Source organism: Marmota monax, unplaced genomic scaffold (assembly GCF_021218885.2).
Source record: "Marmota monax isolate L192 unplaced genomic scaffold, Marmota_monax_Labrador192_F-V1.1 WCK01_AAM20220418_F8-fsc00251, whole genome shotgun sequence".
Lineage (NCBI taxonomy): Eukaryota > Metazoa > Chordata > Mammalia > Rodentia > Sciuridae > Marmota > Marmota monax.
This window is the reverse complement of record NW_026694546.1, coordinates 625,987-653,952: the sequence shown is the minus strand read 5'-3', so window position 1 is coordinate 653,952 and position 27,966 is coordinate 625,987. Positions and strand designations below refer to the sequence as shown.

General features: G+C 33.1%; 1 protein-coding gene across 1 annotated transcript in view; it reads right to left on the bottom strand.

Annotated features, from left to right (window-relative positions):
• Positions 1-27,966, bottom strand: part of LOC124076660 (protoheme IX farnesyltransferase, mitochondrial) — a 121,897-nt gene that overhangs the window by 31,852 nt on the left and 62,079 nt on the right. Inside the window, exon 5 of the mRNA XM_046420708.2 lies at positions 3,953-4,023. Coding sequence (XP_046276664.1) covers positions 3,953-4,023 — 71 coding nt within the window. The remainder of the gene's footprint in view (positions 1-3,952; positions 4,024-27,966) is intronic.

The following is a 27,966-nucleotide window of genomic DNA, read 5'->3' as shown; positions in this document are numbered from 1 at the left end:
GTATTATTGCTTTCTTCCCCCTATCCTTTGAAAGTAACACAGATTTCATTTTATTTATTTTTTTTTGTCTGGTAAGTATTGAGATATTTATATTTTAAAGCTAATATGAAAACAGATGAAAGTTTAGTAAACTCTACATTTCTCTAGAGTTTCAAACCCCTTCCCTATCATGTACCTTTACTTGCATGATTATACTGATCTTATAATTATTATCTCCATAGCAATGTTATGAGATGAACAGGTTAGGAAACATGATCTCATTTTATACACGAGGAAGCAGTAGTATGGAAAGATTAATTAAATGACTTGTCAAGCTCAGAGTCAGAGAACATTTTTCACTGTCCATGATTACCATGTGGAGACTATCGAAAGGCTAAGATGATTTTTAAACTTTAAAAAATTTGATAATTAACTTTTTTCCAGTTACCAAGTTAAAACTGGATGATATTGAATCTGGCTTTTAATATGGCAAAGCTCTCCGACACTTACCTTCATTATGAGACAGCGAGTTTGCAGATTCAACTTGTAACATGGGTTTGCTCACCCTTCAATGTAAATTTATGATATGTAACAAAAGGAAGCTCTAAGTTCAACTCCCAGCACATAGCAATCATTTCTAGCCTTACCATTTTTACAAGAAATGACCAAACAAGCTTATCTTTTCCAAATTATAATAAAAATAAGATATAAAATGCCATTAAGGAAAAGCTAATTAAAGGAGTCTACACTACAATGTATACCCAAAAAGTAATTTAGAAATATTACACTATGAATTTATGTGTTTTTTTTTTTTTTTTTTTTTTTTTGTGTGTGTGTGTGTTCTAGGTAAGATAAGCATTGGGAATTTGCACAAAATAGCCTTAAAAATAAAAAGATTCTGTGAACATCAAAATCATCGCCATGATTCCCTTTATACAGGGTGGCATGTAGTCATACAAAGTGTAGTATGTTGAAAGTGAGAGAGACCATTATCAAGGATTCTTCTGCAACAACAGGTGTAAGCTTGGACTGTCCTGGGTAAGCCTACTCCACCTGCAGCCACTGTTCAATGAAATCATGTGGCAGAGCCTGTTCTCTCTGTACTCCCAGTTAACACCTTACACACACAGAACACTGATACCTGCTCTCCTCCTTTCACTGTTTCAGTGTAATCCCTCAATTTAGTTGAACTGTTAGAAAGGGGTCCTTGGGCTACAATATGTGCCAAAGAGCTTCCCCCTTCTCACTTACTTCAAGGCCATATAGTTTAAATGGTTCTCACTGGGAGCTGTTCTTTGGTATTCTGTCTCTGGCTTGCACTGAGGGATGCCTTGGAAACCTGTTATTTGCCTTCCTCTACAGAAGTTGTTGAGGACATTCTTCTAACATTATCACTAAAGGTCTGCTCTCTCTCTCTTTCTTTTTTTAAATTTTTAATTTATTTCTTTCATACATGACAACAGTGGAATGCATTACATTCATAATTATCCATTCACAGCCCAATTTTTCATACTTACTAAGAACTAAGAAGTTTGGTTTGCCTAGAGACAGTTACAGGCAATCGGCAGGAATTCAGGGAAATTCTGGTTCTGCCACTTATCACCTGGAGCTCAGAACTCAGTACTCAATTCTCATCTGATTTAACAGTATATACTTGAAGGTGCTATTGTGAGAAATCTAGATGTTATTTGTAACTGTGATTTCAGAAAACACAGAATGAAATTTATAGTCCCATCTTATTGATTATATAAATTTGGTTAAGTTTTTCTTATTACCTTGCCATTTATCTCATATCTACTTTCTATAACCCTGATTTTAATTATTCCAAATATTCTTATGATGTCTCTGATCTTTCTGGAATAAAACAATTTACAAAAGAAAAATAACCCACTTTCTTTCACATGGGTTCCATAAAGTGTTCAATGCCAATCCCTCCCTGCCATGTTTTTCTGGACAAGACTAAAGCATGAGGATGGCAGCCATGCACATGCATAACTGCAGTTATAGAGTCACATAGCAAAGGGTTCCCTTGGAGGATTTCCCCAGATTCTCAAAAAAAAAAAAAAAATCACAGAACTAGTTTAAGCATATGTGTCCTGTCTTGGGTATGACTAAATAACTTTTGATCTTTAGCAGTGAATTTTGTTCACCTAAATAAAAATTCTTCAAAACATGAACCAATCTGTTGAAAGGTTAATACATATTTTTTTCCATAAATGCTTATGGTATGTCTCTGGAATAGATAGGAAACTGTCTATGCACAAAGGCTGAAACAGCTGTCAGCAGTAGAAGCAGTTCAAGGATTTTCCCCCACAGATTTGCTGCTGCCCTCAATAATGACAGGGATCCACACCTTACATGCCAAATTGTAAATTAAGTCTATGAATCTGTATAGATTTATCAAGACATATTATCTCAAATCAAATAAGGTAATAAGTACTAAGAAGAAAATTTCAAAAATAAACTAAGCTTTGTAACTTAAAATGGTCAATAGTGATGAGCAGGAGACCCACCAAAGTTAATGGATAGTCTATTATCACTATATCCTCATGGCCACCCACTTATATATCTGCTTAGTAGATTAATTAATTATACTCTGGCCTCACTCCTTTAAAAGAAGGGCACCATTAATTATAGCCCCTAAGGTCTTTGATCTACTGATAGACTCTGTGTCCATCACACAGGAGAAAGTAAGATGGGCTACTAGTTCATAGGATGGGCCTTTTTCTGATGACCATTCTATGCCTACAGACTATTTGCTAGGCCTCTTCCTATACTTCTCCTGGTTCTAAAGGAGGGCACAATTTCACTGAGGAAAAATGAGTAGACAGAAATTCCAAATCATTAAGAACTGTGATTTGCCCACAGGCAAGAGCAGCTTTTAGCTCTTGGTATGGGTTATAAAGATTGCACTCTCCCCTCTAAAACAACTTTCCCGAAATAAAAGCACTTCTGATGATTTCTAAATCTATAAATAACACACAGCTGTGTTTATAACTCAACAAAAGGAAGTAAAATATCAGTAGACCTAAGGGTTTTGTGCTTATATATTTTTCACTGGGCATTTTTGTCCTTTTTAATAAAATGATATTGTAAATTCATTAAGAATTGACTAAGAACCAGCTAATATTTAAAATCATTTTACACAGACTTTATCTATATGTGTTTCCTTCATTGTTTTATTTAACATGTGGTTATTTGATCCACAAGTATTATCCTAATAAATTTTTAAGTTCCAAGAGGGTATTGCCTAGACATATGAAGAGAGGATTCACTTATTTATAAGTCAGTATAAACTACTTGGCCCTTTTTATTCTTCTAGGACTCACATACACACCTCTCTCTCTCCTCTCTCTCTCTCTCTCTCACACAGACACACACACACACACACACACACACACACATAATTAGATTCAAAAAATATTTTAAAATGTTGGTTTAGAGGTCTCCAGGAAGTAAAACGTTTAATTATTAACCATTAGTGATATTAAAATATTTATATACCTTTTAGTTCTACTTAATTGAATTTGGTGGAAAGGAGAGTAATGGAGGCAGTACTTTACTTGGCATATAATAACATTATCAGTTTATCTAGAAGAAAAAGGTTTTAGACACATTCTTCTTTGGAGATCCTATATGGTATATGGATCTGTCTGAAAATCACTTGTGTAATGCAGTGTTTTTTTATCTTCAGCTATACAAGTAAGACAAAGACCATGTCTCAAAACTGAAAAACAAAAACCTACAGTGTAAGTTATTCTCACAAAACCCCCTTCATATCAGATTTATCTTCAGTGCTTTCTGTACCTTATGGGTAGAAGTGAAAAGTACTACATATCCATACCAATTTGTCCCTTTGCAAGTGTGTTATCTTCACTTCAAGCTCAAAGGCAAAAGTCTGGGAAATGCTTCACAATGAAAAAAGCAAAGGAATATTCTACAATGGGAAAGAGAATTATGTTCATGATTTTACCTGATCTGTCCACGAACCAGAGGTCTGTTTTTTGTTCTATTCATGTTTGAGTCAAAGGGCACCTCAAAAAACTGTAAAAAGAATGAAAAAAGAAAAGATTAAATATAATATAAAACAATCCTTCAGTTCTACTTTAGAACTGAAAAAAGTTTTACAGTAATCTTCATTTTGATAGCATGAATTAATATCTTGGCACTCCTTGAAGAAAAATTCCCAGGAAGAGACACATTTTAGAAACCAATGTGCATCAATGACGAGGAATATTATTTAAAAATTGCTAGATTCTTCAAAGCTTTCAGGTTTAAAGCATTAGTTTTTAAATGATTTCAGAATGCTTCAAACATTTCAAAGGCTGTGAATAAACCAGGATCCACTAGGTTATTTTCGTCAAGAGCCAATTAAGAAATTAAGGTTCCCAATGAAACTATATACAACTGTTGAGGTGAGACTGTGATAAGGTAACCATCCTTAAAGCAATTAAGGTTCCCAATGAAACTACACACAAGGTGAGATTGTGATTAAGGTAATCATCCTCTCTGCCTGGGATAATTCTAGTTTATGTTATAATGCCAGCATCATTATTAGAACTATCTTTCCCAGCTTGGACAACAGATTGGCCTGAGCAGTCTAACAATTACAGGTAACAGTTTTTGTTGTGTATCTATTGAAACAAAAATTCCAGGGAATTATCAAAACTTATTTTCCAAAGCCCTAAAAAAACTACACAATATAACCTTAAGTTTGTTATCTATGTCTTCTACTTTTTACTTCTTTTGGTATAACAGAATGCTCAAAAATCTAACCAGGTTATTTGAGAATATCTTCAAAAAAAGGGTCTTGAGGCAAATCAATAGAAGAAATAAAAATTCAATGGAAGGTTTAAGTCAATATTTCCCCAACTATGTTCCCTAACAGTCCCTAGAGTTGTTCCCAGAAAAAAATGACTTGTTGGTCAAATCATAGTATGTTAAGGGCTCTGAGAAATCCCAGAGTGAAGAAATCTAATTAACATTGATTAGCCAGTGTTTTCCAAACTTATTTGACTATGAAATCTTTTTTCAAGAAAAACATGTTTGACAGATATCAGAAATGTTTGTTCTGAGTATATTCAAGTGATAGGAATCATACTTACTCAACGTCTATCAAATCATAGCTCTTTTTATAGTGCACTGTACTCAGTATGAATTCTGTAAGTATCAGAAAAAAATACTACTGCTATAAAGTCAGTCTAGAAATAAGTAAAATTTTATTTCATTTATTATTAACTACTAACAGGTAAATGTAAAAATGAAATAAAATTTTATTCTGAATTACTTACGAAATTTAGGATTTATCTTCATAGATTAAGATAACTTGTCATTTGTGTTCCCTCTAATTTTCTTAAAAAATTGACATTTCTTTCCCCCTTATGCTATGGTATACATATATCTTTATTTTCAATTTCTTTTACAACGACATCTTCCAACATAATTACTTTTGACTTCTTTCATTTCTTTCAGGTTACTATACTTATTTTACTCACGAAACTCTGTATAGTTATCCATGGTGAAGATTCCCTGTTACTTAATTTCTAGTAGCCCTAGTCCTTGACACTTTATGACTACCTAGTCACAGCTCACTTAGCCAATGGTCAGGTATCTGGGATTCTGAGACCTTTATCATAAAACCACCGCATACCAATAATAACTACCACTATTCCACCAACAACCTTAAGATAGCAGTTATTATATATAATTATAAGAATAATGGATACTCTTTTTTTAAAATATTTTTTTTTAGCTGTAGATGGACACAATACCTTTATTTTTATTTATTTATTTTTATGTGGTGCTGAGGATCGAACCCAGTGCTTCACGCATATAAGGCAAGCGCTCCACTACTGAGCTACAACCCCAGCCCAAGACTAACAAATACTCTTTTCCTGGTGTCTAACCTTTATGATGGATGGGTCATGCATGTTAAGCATTGTACATGCACTGTAAAAAAAAGTGCAAGCTGGGCCTGTTTTCAGAGCTTTCTGGGTATCACTGCAACACAACAGTGTAGCTGTAGCCAGAACAAGAAATTAAATGTTAAGTGAATAAGCGAGACACAGAAAGACTAATACAATGTGTTCTCTCTCATGTGTGGAAGCTAAGAGAGTTAACCTGAATTTGGAATAGGTATTACAAGAGGCTGAAATAGGCAGGGGGTGAGGGTGGTTAAAGGGTGGTTGGACAATGGGTACAAAAACAGATAGAAATACTAAATTCTGTTTTTCTACAGCACAGTGGGATGAGTGCAATTCACAAAAACTGATTGATTTTTTTTTTTTTTAATGAAGATCTGGAAGAGAGAAGATAGAAGGCTCCTAACATAAAGAAATGATACAGAGAAAGAAATACTAATTACCCTAATTTGATCAGTGCATGCCATAGGCTACACTGAACCCTATTAGTAGGTACCATTAATATACATTAATAAAAATTAAATTGAAAAAAGAAACCAAATGCTGGGGTTTCTGCATGGTCTTACCTGTTCTACCACAGCCACAGATGCAGAAGACCACAGAAAGAGATGACAGCGCTCATTATCTTGGTAGTTTCCTTGAACTGGCTTCTGCTGCGAGCAACTGTGGTAGTTGCTGTTTTTAATCAAGCACTGAGTATTACATGTGATGGATGTATCATAAACCAATGTCATACGGATGAAAATTTAGGGTTTTTAAACAATTATTCCAACAGGATATATACCTAAAATGTTCCCCTCCTTTTCAAATCATAGTCCTCCCTTGACTGGTTACACTACTTAGTAGGGATTCTCCTGAGACTACATTCCCTCAGTGCTCTTCTTTAGGCTTATCATTCAGTCAATGTACTTTCCTCAGCACCAACTACATGCCATATAACAGGAATATAAAGACCAACTAGAGCCAGTGCTTCTTTCAAAAAATTCATAGACTATTATGGGGGTCTGCAAACTACAGCTCATGGGCCAGATCCATACCACACCTGTTTTTGTAAGTCCCACAGCCAATAACAGTTTTTACATTTTTTCCAAACGATTTTTGGAAAAACAAAAGAATTTCTGCCATAGAAAATTACATGAAAAGTCAAATTTCAGGGTCCCCAAAGAGGGTTTTATTGTAATTCAGCTACCCTGATTTGTCTTTGAATCAGTACAGCTGTTGCTTTTACATCATAACAGCAGAGTTGGGTAGTTGCAGGAGACTGTATGGCCCACAAAGCCTAAAACATTTACTGTCTCTTTACAAAAAAAGTTTGCAAAGCCTTAGCCTAATAGAAATAATGAGATACTAGAACCTGGTTAATTATAATAATGAATATGAAACAATGAGAGATATGTGCAAAGGATTATGGGAGCCTAGAGGATGAGCTTTGAGGCTAGCTGGGGAGGCAGGAATGGAAAGGGGAAATTTCCTTCAAATGCTCTTAAACTGACGCTTCACGATAATAAGGTAAGAAGTAAGTGCATTCTAGACACAAGGGGAAGCACCAACAAAGGTGCAGGAGGCAGAAATCTGCTGATGAGCTGAGAGGTTAGGACAGTGGAGAGGTTAAGACCCTAGGCTTCTGTAATCACAGAGATCAGGGTTAATTTTCAGCTTTGCCACTTACTATCATCTGTGTATTAATTCAGTTTCCTTATCTGTAAAATAATAATGCATAACTTGCAAGGTTGATGTAATGATTAAGATAATGTATATAGAGCATAATGCCTGGCAAATAGGAGGTGCTTGATAATGAGTAAGTTAACTGCCACTCCTATCAGTGTTGCTGGATGGCTAGTGATGAAGCTCTGGAGATGGGCAAGGAACCAGATCAGGGAGAGCCTTACACCATGCTAACGTACCAAGACTACTGAGTAGGAGGACCCTTGTGACTGCCACTTGGAGGATGGTTTAGACAGGAAAGACTATCAGGATGAGGACCTGAACAATGGTGTGACAGTGGAGAGGAACAGGAACCAGGATTTTCCTTTGTCCCTAAAACAACAAACACTGCCTAATGTGTACATCCCAAGCCCTGGTATCCAATCTACCTTTAAATAAAACCACTATGTGTGTAAACTTGACTTGCTCTTTTTAAAATTGCACTTAATTAATTTATGGTTTATTGGTGCATTATAATTATATATAATAGTAAGATTTATTATGCCACACTCATATATACACATAATTTGAACAATCTCTTCCCCCAGTACTTTTTCTTTCACTCCCCTCCTCCTTCCCCCAATCTACCTGCTTGATTCTACTCATTTCTCATTTATTATTATTGTTACTATAATTATTACTTAATTAGTACATTATAATAATATAAAAGCAGGATTCATTGTAGTATATTCTTTCATGACATAAGATAATTTAGTAAATTTTCTTAGTACTTTCCCATGTCTTCCTTTCCTTCCTTTTTCTAAATCTCCTTCATTTCTATTTTCATGGACATTCCTTTTTTTTTAAATCTTTCCTCACCCGGCTAGCTTTCACATGTGAAAGAAAACATCTGACCCATGACTTTCTGTCACTTAGTCTGACGTTTTCCATTTATCAGCAGATAACATAATTTTATTCTTCTTCATGGATGAGTAAAACTCCACTGTGTGTATATACCACATTTTCTTTACCCATTTGTCTGCTGATGGACATTTAGGCTGGTTTCCTAACTTGGCTATTGTGAATTATGCTGCTTTGAACGTTGATACATATGTATTGCTACACTTTGATTGGTACAGTTAATAAGCTTCATTAAGAAATTTGCTTTCTGGATTGTGAGAATGATGTATTGTGCTGCTGAATTACTACTTGGGTATTGTTTTGAATTTTAGGCTCTGATTTTGTGGAAGTATATTGGTGAACTAAAGTATGTCTAAAAAAAGATGACCATAGAGGTGGTATGAAAGACAGATCAAGAAGGAAACATGGCTGAATTATACACAGGTGATTCATAAATCCATCAGTGCTTACCTAAATGACACAGGTTGTAGCTTGACAAAGTAACTATATAAGGCCTGGTCTGCTTCTTTAAGTATTTTGGATGAAAAAAGAAAATGCATGCTTATTCAACCTGTTAGATTCAAGAAATGTATTGGAAAATAACATGAAATTTCATAAATTCCATGATCAAGGAAACATTAGGTTGAAAAGAATAAGACGAAATTTATAAGAAATAAATGACAAGGCCTGTGTTTAGATAAAACAAACACACACAAATATAAATACATGTTCAATGTATGCAGGATGAGAAGATGTGGTTATAAAGTCGATGAGAAATAGCACGCACATGCACACACGTTCATAATTCAGGCATTTTAATGACTCATTTCATCTGGATAAAAAGAGATATTATCTTTTCTATGTTTCTGGCAAAACAGATATCCAAAAATGGCAACTGAGGTCCAGAATGTAGCAGTTGAACTCCAGGGTGCCATAAATTGGCAGCAGCTTTGGACTCCTATGAATGCTTAAATTTATCAGGACAAGCAACATCTGGGCAGAAATACCATGCAAACCAAGACTTATGGTTCATTTCAGTGAGGGCCAGACAATTCATTCTAGCACTAAGGGATCTGAGCTCATTATACTATTCGATTCTGAGTTTTATGTATTTTATATAATGTCTTTCAGTTAGGTTTACTGCTTTGGTTTAAACATTTAAACCACATTTCCAAAGCATAAAACACAGTCTATTTAGATGAGAAATTTAAACACTTTAACAGTTATTTTAGAATTTATATATAACTGGTTTTTAGTCTACTCATATTTTTCCCTGTTCTTTATAATAATTTTTTCCATAATGTTATCATCTCAGTTGGCTCTAACAACTTCTAAAGCAGTCAAGTAAAATTCTTGCAACTTGTGTTGAAAATAAAAGACAAATGTTGTAATACCAACTCTTAGAATGTTTTGCCCCTTCTTCATATATACCAAGTCTTTGCTTGGTATCTGAGGGGGATTGGTTCCAGGTTCCCTGTGGCTACCAAGATCTGCAGATGCTCAAGCCCCTTATATAAAATGGTGAAGTATTTGCATATAATGAATACACATCCTCCCAAATACTTTAAATCATCTTTAGGTTACTTTAGGTAATATCTAGTGCAATGCAAACGCTATGTAAATGGTTGTTGTGAGGGGTTTAGGAACAATAACAAGGAAAAAAATGTACATTTCAGTATAGAAACAGTTCTTGTTATCAAATATTTTCAATTTGTATGGTTCAATTTATGTGAGAAGAGCCAAAGGATAAAGAGGGCCAACTGTACCTTCATTACTTCAAAGAATGCTGAAAGTAATAAGCTGCAGTGAACACACTCTGGACAGTTGCCCAGGTCAAATGGATTCTCTTGGAGGCCAGTCTTGTGCTGAAGCTTGCCCTTCTTCTAGTAGAGGGCTTTGTTTATGGTTTCAAATGGCCATATAACCCAGTAATTTACCCATCTCCTGGACAGAGATTGGTTCAGTGAGTGGGTATCTGATCCAAACTGGGTCAACTAAGTGTCTTTTCCTGGACTATTACAAACTAATGACCAAGAAAATATGCCCTCCTTTCTCCTGGTTGCCTGTTCCATGGAATGGGATACAAAGGAAACAGAGGTAAGACCCAACATTCCCAACATTCCATGGATCAGTTTATCTCCAAGGCCCTCACCTCTGCACTTTCCAGAGTAAGTCAAACTCATGAGTCTATAACTTTTACCTCTAATGTCCTAATACATGAAAACTAAAAATTTCAAACATTACAGGCAATAAATTTATTATAAGGAAATGAATAATAATTTGCTTTTTCTCTCAGCAAACAACTTATTTTCTAGTTTAAGTTTTCAAGAAAATTTTTCTCAGTCTCTTTTCTTCCCAAGAATCCACCAATCCTTTAAACTCTTTTCATTTTAAATTTTTGCTTTCTTATTCAGGTTCACTGCCTCATCATTTTGCTTTTGAATCAGTCATATCCTTCTTTGCAATTCTTGCCCTCCAGCAATCCTGTGACCTGTAACATTACTCAGGCTCTTGGGGTTACAAATGGTAGAAACAAAACTTCGAGTAGCCCAAAGGAAAATGGGACTTTGCTCTCTCTCACTCCCAGGTTGCACCTGCTTTTAGAAATGATTAGATTCAAGTTTCAAATGATAACAAAAAAATCTGGCTCTTTCCATCTCTAGGATCTGATTGGTTTATTTCTATAGGCATATTCTTTTATGAAGTAGACAAATGGCACTACTAGTGCCTGCCTTCCACCCAACTCTCCACTCAAATAGAATGTTTATTTCTTGATAGTTTTAAGACAAAAAAATCCTGAATCATCATGATCATGAATCCTCATGACCAGGGAATGAAGCAACTATTCCCTGAGCACTGGTTGGATGCTGGGGAAGAGAAATGAAGACAAGTGTCCACTCCAGCCACACGCATCATTTTTCTCTAAAGAAAAATTCTATTACCAGAGGAAAGTGGTAAGCTGTTAGGCAGACAGATGCTGTGAAATTATTCACAACACACTATAAAGCTAACAACCTCAAATTATTTCATTTCACATACCTTATACCTACAAAAAAACCCTGCATACAGTAGGTTCACTGTTCCTGCATACCGTAGGGCATTCCTAGTTTAAATAACTAAGGAATACTAGTCAATATAAACAGAATAAATATTTATGTTAATCCTTGTCTCATAATCACTTTAGGAATCAATTTAGCAGTTCAACTTAATAGAGTAGCAAATGGATTAGTTTTTTCCCTCAGTTACATGATGGAGATATAAAGTATTATTATTCTATGAATGCTTAAGTATGTAAATGACTATTATGAGGTTTGTACTTTTCTCTTATGCCATGATTTTGTACTAGTAAATATTATTAATTCAAATAGTTTGATACTCAAAGATAAAATGTACTTCTTAATGTTTCAAAAATACAATATATGTTTATGATGCTACTAAACTCTGTATGCTGAAATGACATAGATACAAAATGAAGACAGAAATATAAGTGAGCTCAAGTGATAAGTTTCGTATCTCTACAGGGAGCAAACTATACCTTAGGCAAAAAGGAGATGTATTTATTCTAGAGATGTTTGTAAGTTAGGATCAGAAAATACAGAATTTGATAACGATGTGCAATGTAGTTTTCCCCTATACTAAATAATGAAAGCAACATCCTTCTAAAGACTCAATAGAAAAACAAATACATGAACCTTGTCAGAGATTGCTTCTCCATCCATCTTCTCTAAGATATCAACAAGTATTTGTCATTCCAATTTGACTCACAGCTTCCAAGGTCTAAGATAATATCTCAATCAATCTCACCAAGTTAAAAGGGACGTTAAAAAAATAAAATAAAGCAGGGTGAGGTACTTTATCCGGCAGGATTGCACATACCATTACTTTCTGCTTTCAAATCAGCTAAGCTCCCCAGTCAGCCATCACTCTTTCATTGTTACCAATGTCCTACTGCCTTACCTAGAATAAACAAATTAAAACTCCTTCTCATTGATTTTTGCTCCCATGAGGCAGTCTGTGTATGCACTCTGGCATTCATCAGAAGTGGCTTTTCACCCAACTTGATGACTTATACAATGTTCTTCTCTAAATAGGTTACTCAAGCTATCTCTCATTAAGCTGTATTTTAGGGCTTCATACTTACAAAAGTCTTAAAGGTCACCTAGCACTTGTTAGTGGCAAAACACCACTTCTTATCACTTAAAAAAAAGTCAGAAAACAACTGATTTTGCCTAACTTCAAAAATCACTACTATGGAATTGACACTTTTCTCCTGCCACAGATCTCAATATGTAAACACTGCTTTCTGAAAAAAGATTAAAAAATTCAAAATATTTATAATACTTGTTTCAGGGTTGTAAGAGGTACAGTGATTTATTATTCTTTTTCCTTTTTTGAATTTTTCAATTGTCTATAAAGACCACGTGTTCTTTGCTTAGGGGAAAAAAAGGTAATAAATTCTGATACAAAATCTGGACAGCCCCTTTTCTGATAACCAATAAATGACTTGTTAAATGATCTAGTACAAATATCAGCAATAGTGAGGTCTTAGTCAATTATAACTTTTTATCCTAGAAACAGTGACAGGAAGACAAAATACTGTTCTCAAGTATTTCTCTAATACATTTCCCCCACCCTCAGTGCTACTTGCTAAATTCAGGCTACTTTATTTTGCAGATAACACAGCTTTCTAACTACTTCCCCTATTTCAAGCATTGATCTTCTCTTTTCAATTTTTTAAGTCATAGGTCCAAGTGATACTTTCCGATGCAAACCTGGTCATGTTAGTTTCAGGCACAAAATTCTTCCATGGCTACTTGCTGTCCAAGGAATAAAGTTAAATGCTCTAACATAAAGCTCTTGCCCCTCCCACACCCCATTTTTTTTTTTTTTTAAATCTCTGTGGGCTCTCCTCTCGCATGTTATCTCTTTCATGCTATATTCTAGGCTTCCTGAGCAACCTTTCAGTTCCTCAAGAACAGCATGCCTTCAGGTCTTAGTAGTTATCCCCTGAACAGAGACCCAGCACAGGATTTAGCCACTTCTGCAATTGTCTCAGGTATACTGGGTTGTTCTAGGCTCTTTTTCTCTAAGCCTGTGGCTGAGCATGCTAGATAAACATATCCAGAGCTACTGGATAAACCACCTTACAGGAGCAGGGGATTCACTACACTAAGAACATAATCACCAACTTCTCGTGGGTTCTTACCACTCTGGCAATCTTACCATACACCTCTCCAGTAAACTCCATCTGCTTCTGTCAACATGGGGGATTTCAAATCCAGCCCACTCTCAAGCCCTGATTTTTTCTACCACTTCCACCTTCAATACACAATACACTCTTCTATTTTGTTGAACACTAAAGCCTCCTTAATAGGACACTCCCTCCTTTTCCTACTATCACCCCTACATAGGGTTGTGCAACCTCTTCTCTCCTAATGCTACTAACCTAGGATGAGTCCCTTCGCCTGAGCTGGCAATGCTGTCCCCTCCACTTTTAAGGCAAAGAATTCTATCAGTTATTCCTGTATCTTTTAGCTAGTCTGCTCTTATCCTCACCTAAATGCGCTTGGTTTCCCCCACTCCAATCCCTCCCCAAACCCCACACATGACCCAACAGCACTATCTGACTTTGGCCAATGCTAGCATTTGAGAAAGGGGGAAAAGTGGTCTCCTTTCCCAATACGCATGAAGACTGGGGCTCACATCTCAGTCAGCGTGTCTATTAACAGGGGGTATCCAGGGTGGGGTAAAGAGCCTTCTAAAATCTCCAAATAAGCTCAAAGGAATTTCTACCCTAACAGCTGTCAAGGGCTGTAATTCTCTCTTTGCAAAAAGTATTTTAAAAATAGTTAATTCTGAAGGCCAGTTTTGAAGAAGGACAGACAAATGCATTAAAGTCTACTAAAGGTTACTAATAAGAACAGACTAGATTGTAAAAATTTTAAAAACACCTTTGAAACTAGGGCTTAAAGGATTTAAAATATCTGCCACTAGTGCTACTGCATCATAATTTAATATGGACACAAGACTATCATAATTAATAAATCTGCACGGATCTCTCCACCACCCTAATACAAAATAGGTGATCTTTCTTAAAATACTAACAATGCTAACAATAGTTTGACCTCTGAACCAGTTCCCTAAAATACTAAAAAGAGTTTAAATGCCATCATTAAAAAACAAAAAGGTTATACCATATGTTGAGCAATAAAACTGGCAAATCTACAAAGCTTCAAATGCTGCTATAATATACATCTGGTCACAATGGTGGGGGGTGGGGTGGAGGCTAGAGAAATCATTAAGCAATCTGAGAACTCCCAAACAAAGAAACTATAAAATTCTGAACTATAAAGCAGAGGAAACACACTTAATCCCTCAGGAGTTGCAGTATGTATTTCAACTGGGTTATCCCTTCCCTCGGAAGGACATGGCAATACACCAAAACCTGGAGTGACACAATATCTCCACTGTACACATGTGGGCACAAAGCCAGCTTGCTTCAGCACTCCTGGCACCTGTTGGTCTAATCATCAGCAAAAGGATTACTCTATACAACAGAGAGAAAGGGAGAGGGGAACCAGAGACCAGGAGGCCAAAGGGAGTAGAGAAAAATATATGTCTCATTCATTTTCCTTATCAGAGAATATAACAAACATCTTTTAAAACAGGTACATATGCTTTCTGTAAATTTTCAATAACACATTGACAGGTTAACACATTTCTCATAATATCACAGTGTACCTTTGAACTACAGAGCTTACATAGCTGAAAAGGGAAGTGACGTGATTATTAGGAGACACCAACTTTCTACTATATTCCTTAAGCAAAGAGACTTGAAACTTCTCTTTATGAACCTGTTCCTTCCATTTCAGAGATGTTACAATTACAAATTTCTCTGCTTCCGACTTTTCCACAATACTAATATAATTATTTTCTTACCAATTTCCTAAAAAATGTTTAAAAATAATCTTTAAAAACTCTCATGTTTAAAGAATATATATTTTCAAGAGTTTACTACAAAATGTCCTTGATTGCAAAGCTAAATGGAGAAAATGTGAATGGTGAATAAAAGCAATGACTAATTCCAATGAAATAATGATAAATTGTAGTAAAAATGATTTTTTCACCAAAGGATAAAAACAATGCATGAAATATAGTAGGGCATTTTCAACGGTTTTGAAAAGGCAACACAGGCAATAAACAGAAGTCATTAATTGGAATACTCCTGACAGCTTTTCACAACTGTTTCTGTTCTTAAAATCTCACTGCCTTTCTTTCAAGCTGATGACTAGAAATGCCTTACTGTATTTGATGTGCTCCGAGTACATATCTAAGTGTAGAGTTGGACCATGAATATGATAGAGGGGGCCTACAGTTTTTTTACTGAAATATGTGAAAAGGCTGAAAATTCTTATAGTAGGGAAAGACACTTGTCATGCATGTTTGATAGGATCTACATTATTTCCCAGAGCCCTCGAATCTTTAGGTATATAGCTTTGTTCCTGAGAAGCCAAACATTTACTATGTTCCAAGAGGGCAACATTTGCACTTACCACTTTGAGAATAACCCCCAAATAACAAAGGGGTCAATCCGTGGAAGAAACATTTCAACACACACAAAATATTTTTAGCCCTTTTGTTAACAGTAAACTGGGAAGAAATACTTGCTATTCTCAGATATGGAGATAAAAATTTTAAAAGATTAGATATTTTTAGAAAAGAAAAGGACTCCAAAGGTTCATTCTGAGTTTTTCAATGGCTGTTTATTTTTAAATAAGGAAAATTTTAATTTAACTAAATAAAAATGACATAAAAGAAATTTATTTCTAACTCTTCTGCTAAATACTAAGCAAACATTTTTAAAAGCACATAAATTACAGTAATTGATGTGTGACTACAACTTTTATCAGTATGATTATGCAGCTTAAATAAATGGCATTTGGTCATCAAATTCCAATATTAAAAGAGTTACAATAGATTGTGTATATACATATTGCCTGTGTCATAGTCTTCTGTCTCAGATATAATTCTTAGAATGAATGTAGGAAATATATATGATTTTCTCTATCCGCACAACTATCTGTACAAAGTAATAATCTAATTTTCTGACAAATATAAGTTAAAGGAAGAGCATTAATGTTTTAATGAAACCCTTCCAAAAAAATAAAAGGTTTTAACTTCACTATCTAGATTTGTTTTGAGTGTAGAATCCTAGGTTCAGGCAGATGGGTAGACAGGTTTTCTTAGAGAGATGCCTTACTCCCTTTCTTCACTTGTGTGAGGGGAGACACTGAAAGCACAAGAAGAAAGGCTTCATATTAATGAGTATGTTGAAACAATAGAAGATAAAGAACTGATCCCAGGATAACTTCTGAAAAATACTGAATGTCAAATTTTGCGGATTAGTCATTTTAAACCTTAGGCAGATATATCTATAATCAGATATTTTACTTTAGATTATGTCACATGAACTACAATTATCATTTTAACAAAATCCTGTATTTAAAAAGTCATGTGTTGCTTCTCTTCTGTGAGGCAGTGACATACTAATTTATAATGTGCCAGGATAAAACATTAAATAACAGTAAACATTGTAACAACCACAAAATCTACAGAAAATGAAAAGGTAAAAAGGTCCTTTAAATAAATTAGATCTGTAATGCTATAAAACAATGCTAGATAATGTCTTTCTAAGTGAATAGTTGGTGATGCTGAATTATCTAACAATTACCACATTTATCCAAATTACACTGACTTGTATTTCATAATGAGAATAAACTAAAATAGTCCCCATTCTTATAAAAGGCAATCTTTATAGGTAAATAAAAATATCAACTGATGGTTAATAGTAATTATTTTGAAACTGTTTCAGATACAAAGTGTGATCTAGTGCAGCAATATTAATTCTAAATCTTATAATTAGGCTAAAAAAATCGTACAGATTCATGTATAAGTTTTGGAAAGACTATATGAGTAATAGCGATAAAATCTAGTTTACATTAATGTGATATTTCAAAACCATACCTCTAATAATTAATAGGTTTGAGGCATCATTCCTTTATCATTTATCATAATGTGATAACATTAATTCTGTTAAGAGTTTTTTTTTTAAAGAAAATTTCCACCACATCATATATTATACAGTATGATGACTATAATTAATAATGGATGATATACTGCAAAAAAGCTAAGAGTGGATTTTAAGTGGTCTAACCACAAAGAAATGATACGTATTTGACATGAGTGTGTTAACTACTCTGATCCAATCATTCCACAATGTACACATCTATTAAAATACCAATTATATCCCATCGACAAATATTATTTATCAGTTAAAAATAAAATAAAACTTTAAAAAAAGGAGAAAATTAATACCACAAGTCAACATTCTGAAAGCTATGCAACCAAGAAATCAGATGCAACATAGCAATTAAATGAAGAACAGGCTCACTGAAGGTTATTGCTTAAGGTTACTGATGAACATATTACATGATATTTTATAATTTCAAATTTATATTGCTTCCTAACAGGTCAATGAGATTACTATTAAAAATATAAAATGTTTACAAGTGAAAAATTAATAGGAATAGGAAAGTAAGTGTATACTGTGTCAATATCATTTATGAATGAAAAGGGAAAATGCAGCATATAAAGGACAAAAAAGAACTCTAAAGTTAATGATAAGTTCATTTCTAAGCACTTCTACCTCAGAATGTATACATTAAGGACATAATAGAGAAGTAGAATAGAAAATAATATGCTAAATTTGAAAAGTGTCTAGTATAATATTGCTTTTGTTTGTTTTTGTGATATTTGGAATTGAACCTAGGGCCTCATGCATGCTAGGCAAGTGCTGTATATCTCAGCCCTATAATGCTGCTTTTAACAGATGAAATAGGAAGGAACACCAGAAGAATGGTTAAAATGTGGTAAAGTGACATGATGGCATCTTAGGCAGATATTAAAAATGATAAGAGACTAATAATCTGGAAAATTGCTTCAAACTACTATTGCAATTTATATTTTAATATTTGGATCAAAGTGGTGGGTCTATGGACTTTTTTTGGTTGTTGCTCCTTTCTAAATTTTTCTTCTATTATAATAAAAGGGAGATAAACTATGAAAAGAGGAAATAATACAGATAGATGTGGCTACGTGTTTTTAAAAAAGATTTGTACATGGTTTGGTTTGGAAATTTTTTAAAACATTCAATGTTATGTTACATTTTCCAAACCACATTAAATATTTTAAGTTTTCCAAAACACATTAGAAGTGTAACATTTTTCTCACAAACTCTTTTGAAGGTTTATTTAAGGAAGGAAGTTCCTTATAAAGATGGTGACTTAAATATACTTACAGAAGATCCTGTCAGAAAAGGTGCCTTAACTTTTCAGAGCTCTTCTCAAATGTCATTTTCTAAGGCTTTGTTTATGCATAACTGTAGCTATCCATGTCTATGCTGCTCAGAACATTATTATACTACACTCTAATTTGTTCAAGAAATTATAGTCATTTAATATAGGAAGATAGGAGGCAATCCAATAAATAGTGCACACTGAAACAGTTTGTGATTTTCAGTATTAGAGGCTATGTGGAGATTCTCCAAAGAACAAGGCTTCAAAATGTGCAATCTGTAAATACAGATTCTTCCCTATCTAACGCTGTAATGCTTATGAATGAAATGTCCAGGTTTATAATCACCATGCAATTTTTATACCTTCATTTACTTAATTTTATTGCCAGGACATCCCATTTGCTAATTTAGGCATTTAAAAAAAGTACAGCTTAGGATATTTCACTTGAAACTTTCTTAAGCAAATTTCAATAATAAAAATTTAAAACTCTTATTTTTATCAACTGTCCACTTGAAACATCATGTATATTCTCAGCTGTGGATTTGGTGATTAAGAAAATGTTAATTCTTTGAATAGAGGAGCAAATTTGTTATGAGTAAACAATTTATTAGATACAAACACTGAGGGTTAATTAAAATGTAGGTTTCCTATGGTAATCATTCACAACTTTACCAAGGCTGGTGAAAATTTAGTTAGTTTAGTAAGTGAGTGAATGTAACAGTAAGCGACATAAAAAGTGCCAATGAGGCAGTGCCTTTTTTTAAACTAATAAGGCTACAGCAATGCGCTGATTCACTTATTTTAAATCAGGAATAATTTACTACTATTAGTTATTACTAAGCAAGCATTTACTACTACCAGGTATGGGCTAATAAGTTCTTTGGTGCATTATCTCATGTAATTCTTCCTACAGTCCCATTTGGTGTTGTCATTATCATAATTTTAAAGATGAAATAAGGCGTAGACAAATAAAGAAACTGACTGAAGTCAAACAGGTTAGATTTGACCACAGGCAGTCTGATTAAGTCTCTGTACCAATCACTACTCTGCACCCCACATAGCATCGTATACTTGAGCAAGAGACAACTGCCATAAGACAAAGAACCCTGGCTTCAGCTTACATAGGCTAACTCAGGAGATAAGACATTTATTTATGAAAAATAAAAGAAAGTGCAATAAAATCCACAAAAATGAAAATAACAATTGCCAATAACATGTTTAGGGGAAGGGCAGATCATGATTCTTGATGCTGGTACATCCAAAATTTGGCCTACAGGGCACTTAGGCATAGAACACCTGAGAAGCTCTCAAAATTGGTAGGGCAAGCCCTTCACAAGAGAGAAATGTGAATTTAACAAGCATCAATACAGTGGTCACCACTGGGAAGACACTGTGGAGAAAAAGTTCCAAACAATTTTATTCTTTTCAAAAAGAACTGTTGTGCTTGACTTCAGTGGAATCACTCACAAGATAACTAAGACATAATTTCAATGTCTGACAATACAGATTGTTTGATGTAAATCTGGTTTTATGTATAAAATGGCACAACATGTAACATTTAAAAAACCTTTAGAAAGTAAGTGTTTAATGACCTGGAAGTTCTTCATTTGATATTAAGAGAAAAAAAAAAAAAGACAGATTTACTATGTTATATACTGTATAATATCTACTTGTGGGTATACTGAAAAAGATCAAGAGCTACAAGCCAGTACATTACGGCTGAGCGATACTATTCCCTTCATTAATGAATTTTATCTCTGTAATGATCACTACTTTATGAAATATTTGAAAGAATCAGAATCAGAGTATTACAATTTAGTTTACATTAGCATAAGAAGATTATATGGTTTTAGAAATTCATGAAAGAAAGAAAGAAAGAAGAAAGAAAGAAAGAAACAAACAAACAAACAAACTGAATTGCCTCTGCCATTCAAGAACATCTGGAATTAAGAGCTCTGATAGAATCTGATCTAAATCTGCATAGAATAATCTTGAATATTGGCAGTTTCTTGAAGGACATGCAAGATGAGTGCAGACATGTAAATTGCATTTGATAAATGAAAAATAGCAATAGGGAACTGAAGAGACTTCCCCTTCCCTAGAATATCAGGACTTAAATCCCCTTATCATCTATTATTTTGAGTAGCTTTTTTAGTCTACCTTAATTCAATTTACTTTTCCTCCCTTTACTTGCTTATGATTTGGAACAAGTTCTGAAAGCCTGTATGTAAACATCAATCAGAAATCTTAATCACTCACTTAACACTATCCTTAAAATTTTCTATATTAAAACATTAAATATATAACTCTTACAGAATTACTCTGTTCTCCCTACAGAGTTTTAAAAAGAGAAATATTTATTTACTTTCACTCTTCAAAAGAATTACTGAGTTAAAAGGTATAAATAGTTTTAGATCCTCTCACTCAGACATATATGTATGCATATTTATTTCTTTCAAACAGGACAACTGCTATGCTTACCTTCAGTGAAAATACTTAATAAAGTAGTAGGAATAATTTTAATGTCTGACAATGTGGACTTATCCTAACATTTTTCCATTCAGCAATCATGACCTTCCCATGTCATTAAACATTACTTGAAAATGTGAATTTTATAATGTTTTATAATATTTTACAATATGGATTAAAATAATTTAACTGAGATCATTTTTAAACCAAAGTAACTGCATATATTTTGACAATTTATTTATAAAACAATTCCTGGAAATGGAATTGCTGAGTTGAAGAAAATGTATCTTTTGAAGAATTTTAAATTATACTTCCAAAATTTTTCTCCAGAAAGCTTCAATTTGTAATCTCAGTAGCAGTGAGAAAGCCTGCTTCCAGAATCCTTACCAACTCTGGATTCAGCAGTTAAACAAACAAGTAAACAAAAATACCCAAAAATGTAATTATACATTCAGTTGTCCACTATTTTACACAGCCCCAGCCAGCTATCCCATTGATTTTAAAAAATAAAAACAAAAACAAATTCTCAGGACATCTAAGTAAACTTGAAGTTCACACAATTTTAAATAAAAAATTCAGGCAAAAAAAATAACTGAAAAGATTTCACAATAAGATATAAATTAAACCTTACAACTTAACAAATAATCTTTAGGTCGATAGAGTATTGATTTTTTAAAATTAAGTAATCAGCATATGCAGATATCTTTAAAGTAAAAATCATCTCCATCTTTCAATGTCTCTGTTCATTATGAATGAATTTCTAAAATTGGGAGATAAACTGGAATTGTTGTTCTAATAACCTCATTACATGGATAATTAAAAAAAACAACACTCCAGCATAAGAATGTTTTTTGAGATAATACATTCACTATAACTTTTGATATAGATACATAAAGAAAACAAGTGCAGAATGAACAACTGTGTTTTATAGCAAGAAATTTCCTGAAACATCAATATGTTGAAGCCAAGATTTGCCAAATGTAAAGTATTAAACAAAGTAAAAATGAATGAAAGCAAATCTAGACTTTTTTCATGGCAGCAAGAAGACAGTCTAAATAAAAATACTTGTAAGTATCAAACTTTTCCTTAGATGGCTTTTACTGAAATGAATTATCTCGACTCTTTTTTTTGGTCATCTCTGAGAAATAAGGTGTTGCATAGAAATAAATTATCTAGCCTAATTTTCTGCTTTAAATACCCAAGTATTTATAAAATTAAAAGTTTTGATGAAAATATTTTTAATTTCTATTTCTGAACTTTCAAAAACAGCTTATTGAATATCATCTCACCTCATTTTCCATGACTTAGGATGCTGGCCTTCTTTCAGGTTTGCTCGTAAAGCAAATCATTTTACATTTTTTTGTTGTTGTTGTTCTATACCGATGTTTTCTTCCTATCTTCATCTCTAATCCTAACTCATTACTTTTATTTTCTTTTTATTACTTAAAAAAAAAAAGCTTGCTAAAAAGACAAATCCAAACAACCCAAATTCTATTTGATTAAATGGAATTATCAACAGGGCTGCTTTTGAGGTGGCTCTAAATGTCTCTTTTCTTTACTGTTCAGATGTCTTTATGCCTCCTGAGTTCCTAACCATGAGTTTAAAAAAGATCTCAACTGCAGAGCACAGGTGTTACTCAGCTGCAATGTTCAAGTCTAAAAATTCTAATAGCCTAAGTAATAAGATTATGAAAAGCAGTAATTTCATATTTGAACAAAAAATCTGAAAAACAAAAATATAATTGGAGAATAATATCAACATTCTATTGCTTTAACAAGATAATATTAGAAAGCCTCAATATTTAATAAATGTGTTTCTCAAAGTTTAGTTAAAGGTCTAGCTGCGTCAGGATTCTTTGCAGTACTTAGTTAAAAATGCAGATCAATGGGTCCCATTCCTGACCTTCTGAAAGTAAACAACTAGAAGTGGACAAGAGCCTGCATTTTCAATCAGTTCCCTTCGTGATTCCTTATATATAATAAAATTTGAGAACAACAAATCTAATATATAAAATAACTGATGTGCTGCTAAATAGTAAACACATTTTCTTTCCCAACAAAATAGCTGCATCAGTTCCAAAGAAATTTATCATTAAAATATTGTGACCAAAATTATTCAAAGATTTCAACTTAAATCTGCATACTACTCTGACCAAGAAAAAATTCAAATAAGATCCATCAACAGAAAAGATAAACTACAAAAGAAAGCAAAGAACACACTAGGTTAGTTTTAAAGAGAATTTTATATGTATAAGTTATATACTGTTGTCCTAAATTCAGAATAAAATAAACACAATTAATGAAAAAAATAATGCCATTGGATAGACTCAAAGAGCATTTTTAAAGTATAAGAGCCAAGTTCCTGCCTGTGATACTGTAGTCAGCTCCCTAAGGTATTACTGCTGGGGAAAACTGGGTAAAGGGTATATGGGACATCTATTTTTTATTACAATTATATGGAAGCCTATGATACTATAAATAGTTTAATTATTAAAAAGAAGTAAGGACATTTCATCTACCAACATATGTTCCGCAGTGCAGTTAAATGGCACTGCTGTATTTTAGCTTATTAACGCTAGTTGATTTCAAAATCCTCTCCAGCAGTATATTACACTACACATATTCTTTGGGAACAGGCTTAATCTCCTTTTATGTGCTTGCTATCCCTATTTTGAGGTGAAAACATCTGTGTCACACATACAAAGCAAAATTAGTCATCTTACAGAGTTATTCTGTGCTCTGAAATACTATCTGACAAAGGTAGATGCTTTTCATCTTCCGATGTGAACAACCATTAAAATACTTCAAGACCCAGTTAATTTTTTCCAGAAAACAAACTTTCCCTAACCCTAACCCTAACATATACATTGTTTACTGGATTTTTTGGTGGTAAGTTTAAATAAAAGTCAATACAGAAGATAACCTTGTATTTTTATCTCTTCACTTTCTTTAAGAACACTTTAACATGCATGTAAGTACATCATTAATAATATTCCTAAAGGTCACGAGAATGAAACTAGATAAAACTTGAAAAACTGTATTTAAAGACTTTTTAAACAAAGGATGCTTCCTTAATTTTAATCATGATAAGAGTCTAATGAATTTAGTTTAAGGAATAGTGATTTTTTTCATCATCCATACTGAAATTGCAATGTAAGCGACCTCCATTTAACAATTTTTTTTTCATATTTGATATATGCCATTTTATAGTTTTAATAATATTTGGTATTAGTAGTGATGGCAGGCATTTCAAATGTTTGACAACAAATTGTTTAAGTATCTTCAAGTATATTTTACCATGTGCCTTATAGCTTACATTGAATGCAATTACAAACCATGTTTATTAATTCTATCAACTATACTATTCGTTACTATGAAACAGAAATATAGATAGAATACCCACACTCAAAAAGTGCTCTTCAGAATAAGAAATTCTTCAAGGACTTATTATTCTAATTTCATTTTTAAAATAACAATATTGAATTTCTTCAGAAATATTCCATAATTTGAACTTTTCACAAATCCAATTAGTTCCAATTAAAGTAACTTAATTATAGCCACAATAATACAGATTAATAGATAGCCAGAGGTCTTCTCAAAGCTTCCTTTAACGAATGACTCATGAAAATATTGTATTAACAGTTCCCTTGTTTAAATTTAATCATGCACTTTTAAAATACTTTCAGATATTAAACAACAATCAGTTATTACAATTTGTGCTTTCATAGAAAGTATAAAAATGAGCCCAATCTGACTAAACAAATATGAAATCTAATTTCTAAAGTGCAAAGTGTTTAAATTTTACTCTATAATTTCTAATAAAAAATTAAAATTTTAATAAATTTGAGAGTTCTAAGGAATTTTATCCAATCAGCATTAACCCAAGGGTTACATGGATCCTTTGTAAGAATTTCAAAAATATCACACATCACCTCTAAACATGAGTTTCATGTGTTACCAAATTATAAGTTTTCAAGTTAAAAATTTTAAAACTGACCGATTTAAACCATTTGTTTTAGAAATCATGTAAGTGTAAAATGAATCAAACTTAAAATAAAAATGGTTAAAGTTCTAATGAAACAAACTTTTCAAAATTATTAGACTTTTAATTTCTACAGGAACAATACATACTTTTTCTTTAGTACTTTTCTTTAATTAAAAATATTTTTAAAACTATAATATAGCTACAAAACAAACATAAGAGTAAAAAATAACTAGGAATATTCTTTGATATAGAGGTTTCTTAATGCTACAAAAAGATTTCTCTTTTTCTCCTTTACAAGTAATTTAATGGTTTAAACTATAAATAAATATGATGGAAGATTTAACACTTTGTAAAATATTTTGTAAAAATATTTTAGGATAAGGCAATACATTTGTAAGACTAAAAATCACAAAATATTATACTTTTATGATTAGAGAAATATTAATAATATAAAATTTAAGACTAGAAAAACTCATATGCCTGTACTGCCACCACCATTCTTTAAATTGCTTATAAACTCAAAGTGATAGAAAGCAGAGACTCTAGAAAAGGGAATATTTAGTAATACAAGGATCATACCTCCATGTTGTATAAATTGAGATATCAGTTGTTTTATTTCAGATAAAATTTTTTAGGCAATAGATGTGACCATCTACACTTATCCTCTTCTAGAACTTAAAATAACAAAATTACAGAACCCGATTTTATATGTATCCTAGGCACAAGTGATCGCACAGCTGTGGAAGGCTACATCTCAAATATCAAAAATTCCTGATATAATAAAATGGTGTAAACTTAAACCACCCATTTCTAATCCAATTACTTTATCTCCTCACCTCATCGGCAATGATTTCATGATGTTTGGATGAAGAATGATGTGGCATTTGGTTTGTGATTAAGTTCTAATATAAGATAAAGAATACTAGGGAAAGTCAAACCCAAATAAAAGCAAATTTAAGTATTTTTAACCCAGACATAAATGATGAAAATTCAGATATTATTTAAGAAAACATTTTGTTAGTAAGAAATGATGTATAAACCACCATATTTTTTTTCATCACTTTATAACTGAACTTCCTGTTTTTTCATGTTGTTGTTGTTGTCAAAAGATCCTCTAAATGAAACGACTCTTGTCAAAAAGCTACTGATACAGGTCTCACAATCTCCCACATAATGATTTTCCAAGCACGACACAGGTCAGCATTACAACAGATGCTTCAATGTTCTTTATTGCAGTTGATCGTCAGTTTCATGTCACAGTACATGTGTGCTATTATCACATGTAAAAAGAATGAAGTGTAACACTTTCAACGGGAAATATCTGTTTTATAACATTTTCTAATACTACTTTCTAAATTATTAGAACATGCCAAATGGCATGTTTTGTTTGTTTTTTTGACCTGGTTTATTTGCTCTGAGGACATTTTATGGTACAGTGTGATCATTCAATCACATTTAGTTATCTAAAACTATTTCATCATGCAGAGACAGGGCCAGAACAAATCATCTCATCAGGGACTTACCTTCTCTGGTGTAAGTAAGTTGGGAACTTGAACCTGCTATTCCCTATTCCCTTGATTTTTGCTAAGGGGTTCTGGCAGACATGGGGGTGCTTTCAACATATCCCTAGTTTCCTAAGAGAGGAGAAAAAGTAAAAAAAGACTAAGGATCCTATGTGTATATGAATTCAGCCTGGAAACAGGAAACACAACCTAATGTGAGGACTTTCTGCATTTCACTAATTTGTTTCATCAGATCTATAAAACGATAAACCTGTATCTATATAAATAAAATATTTGCCTCCTAAATTTGTTGCAAAGATTAAGGAGTCACATACGCAGCAGCTCAGGAAGCTGAGGCAGGAGAACAGCAAATTCAAAGCCAGCCTCAGTAATTTAGTGAGGCCCTAAGTAACTTTGGCAAAACGCTGTCTCAAAAAAAAAAAAAAAAAAAAGAGCTCGGGATATATATGGATCAGTGGTTAAGTGCCCCTGGGTATAATCCGGTAGAAAAAGGGGAAAAAAAAGAATTAAAAAGTCACATAGGTAAACTGGTATAACCTAAGTGCTTAATGAAGGAGTATTAGTCTCAAACTACCATCTTGTAATCATTAGTCAGCAAGTTTTTTTTTAGTTGCAATTAAACTATTTTTATAGAACATTTAAAATCTTTTAGCCTCACAGACATATTAATGAGTTGCCCTTAAATAGAATTTTACAATGTTTCCACATATATTAATTCACTTGATAGTGACTCTTTTCCATAGGTATATTTTTGTACTACCTTCAGTAAAATGAGACACTTTGCGTCACTTTGTATATTTCATCTTGCGTGGCTGCTTTTAGATTTTCTCCTGAACTAAGATTTAAGTGCATAAAAAATTGCTAGTGCAAACTTTTTAACTATAACATAAAACCAGGGACGATTCAAAATACTTAGCACCACCACCACCCAAAAAACACAACAAACTAGAAACAAAACAAAATTTTAAAAACCTAAATAGTACAGGCATGAGACCAATCAGAAGGAATTTTTTCTTTTCTCTGCACTTCTCTGGAAGCCTCAGCAAGTGGGATGACTAGGGGTAGCAGCTATTTCCCAATACCTACTTTCACAACCTTGACTGCTGATTCTCCACCTTGTACAAAGATTTTTTTTCCTTGTGTTTAAAGTGAACTATCGCACTCAGTGAAGGGACATCAGAATGGGTCCT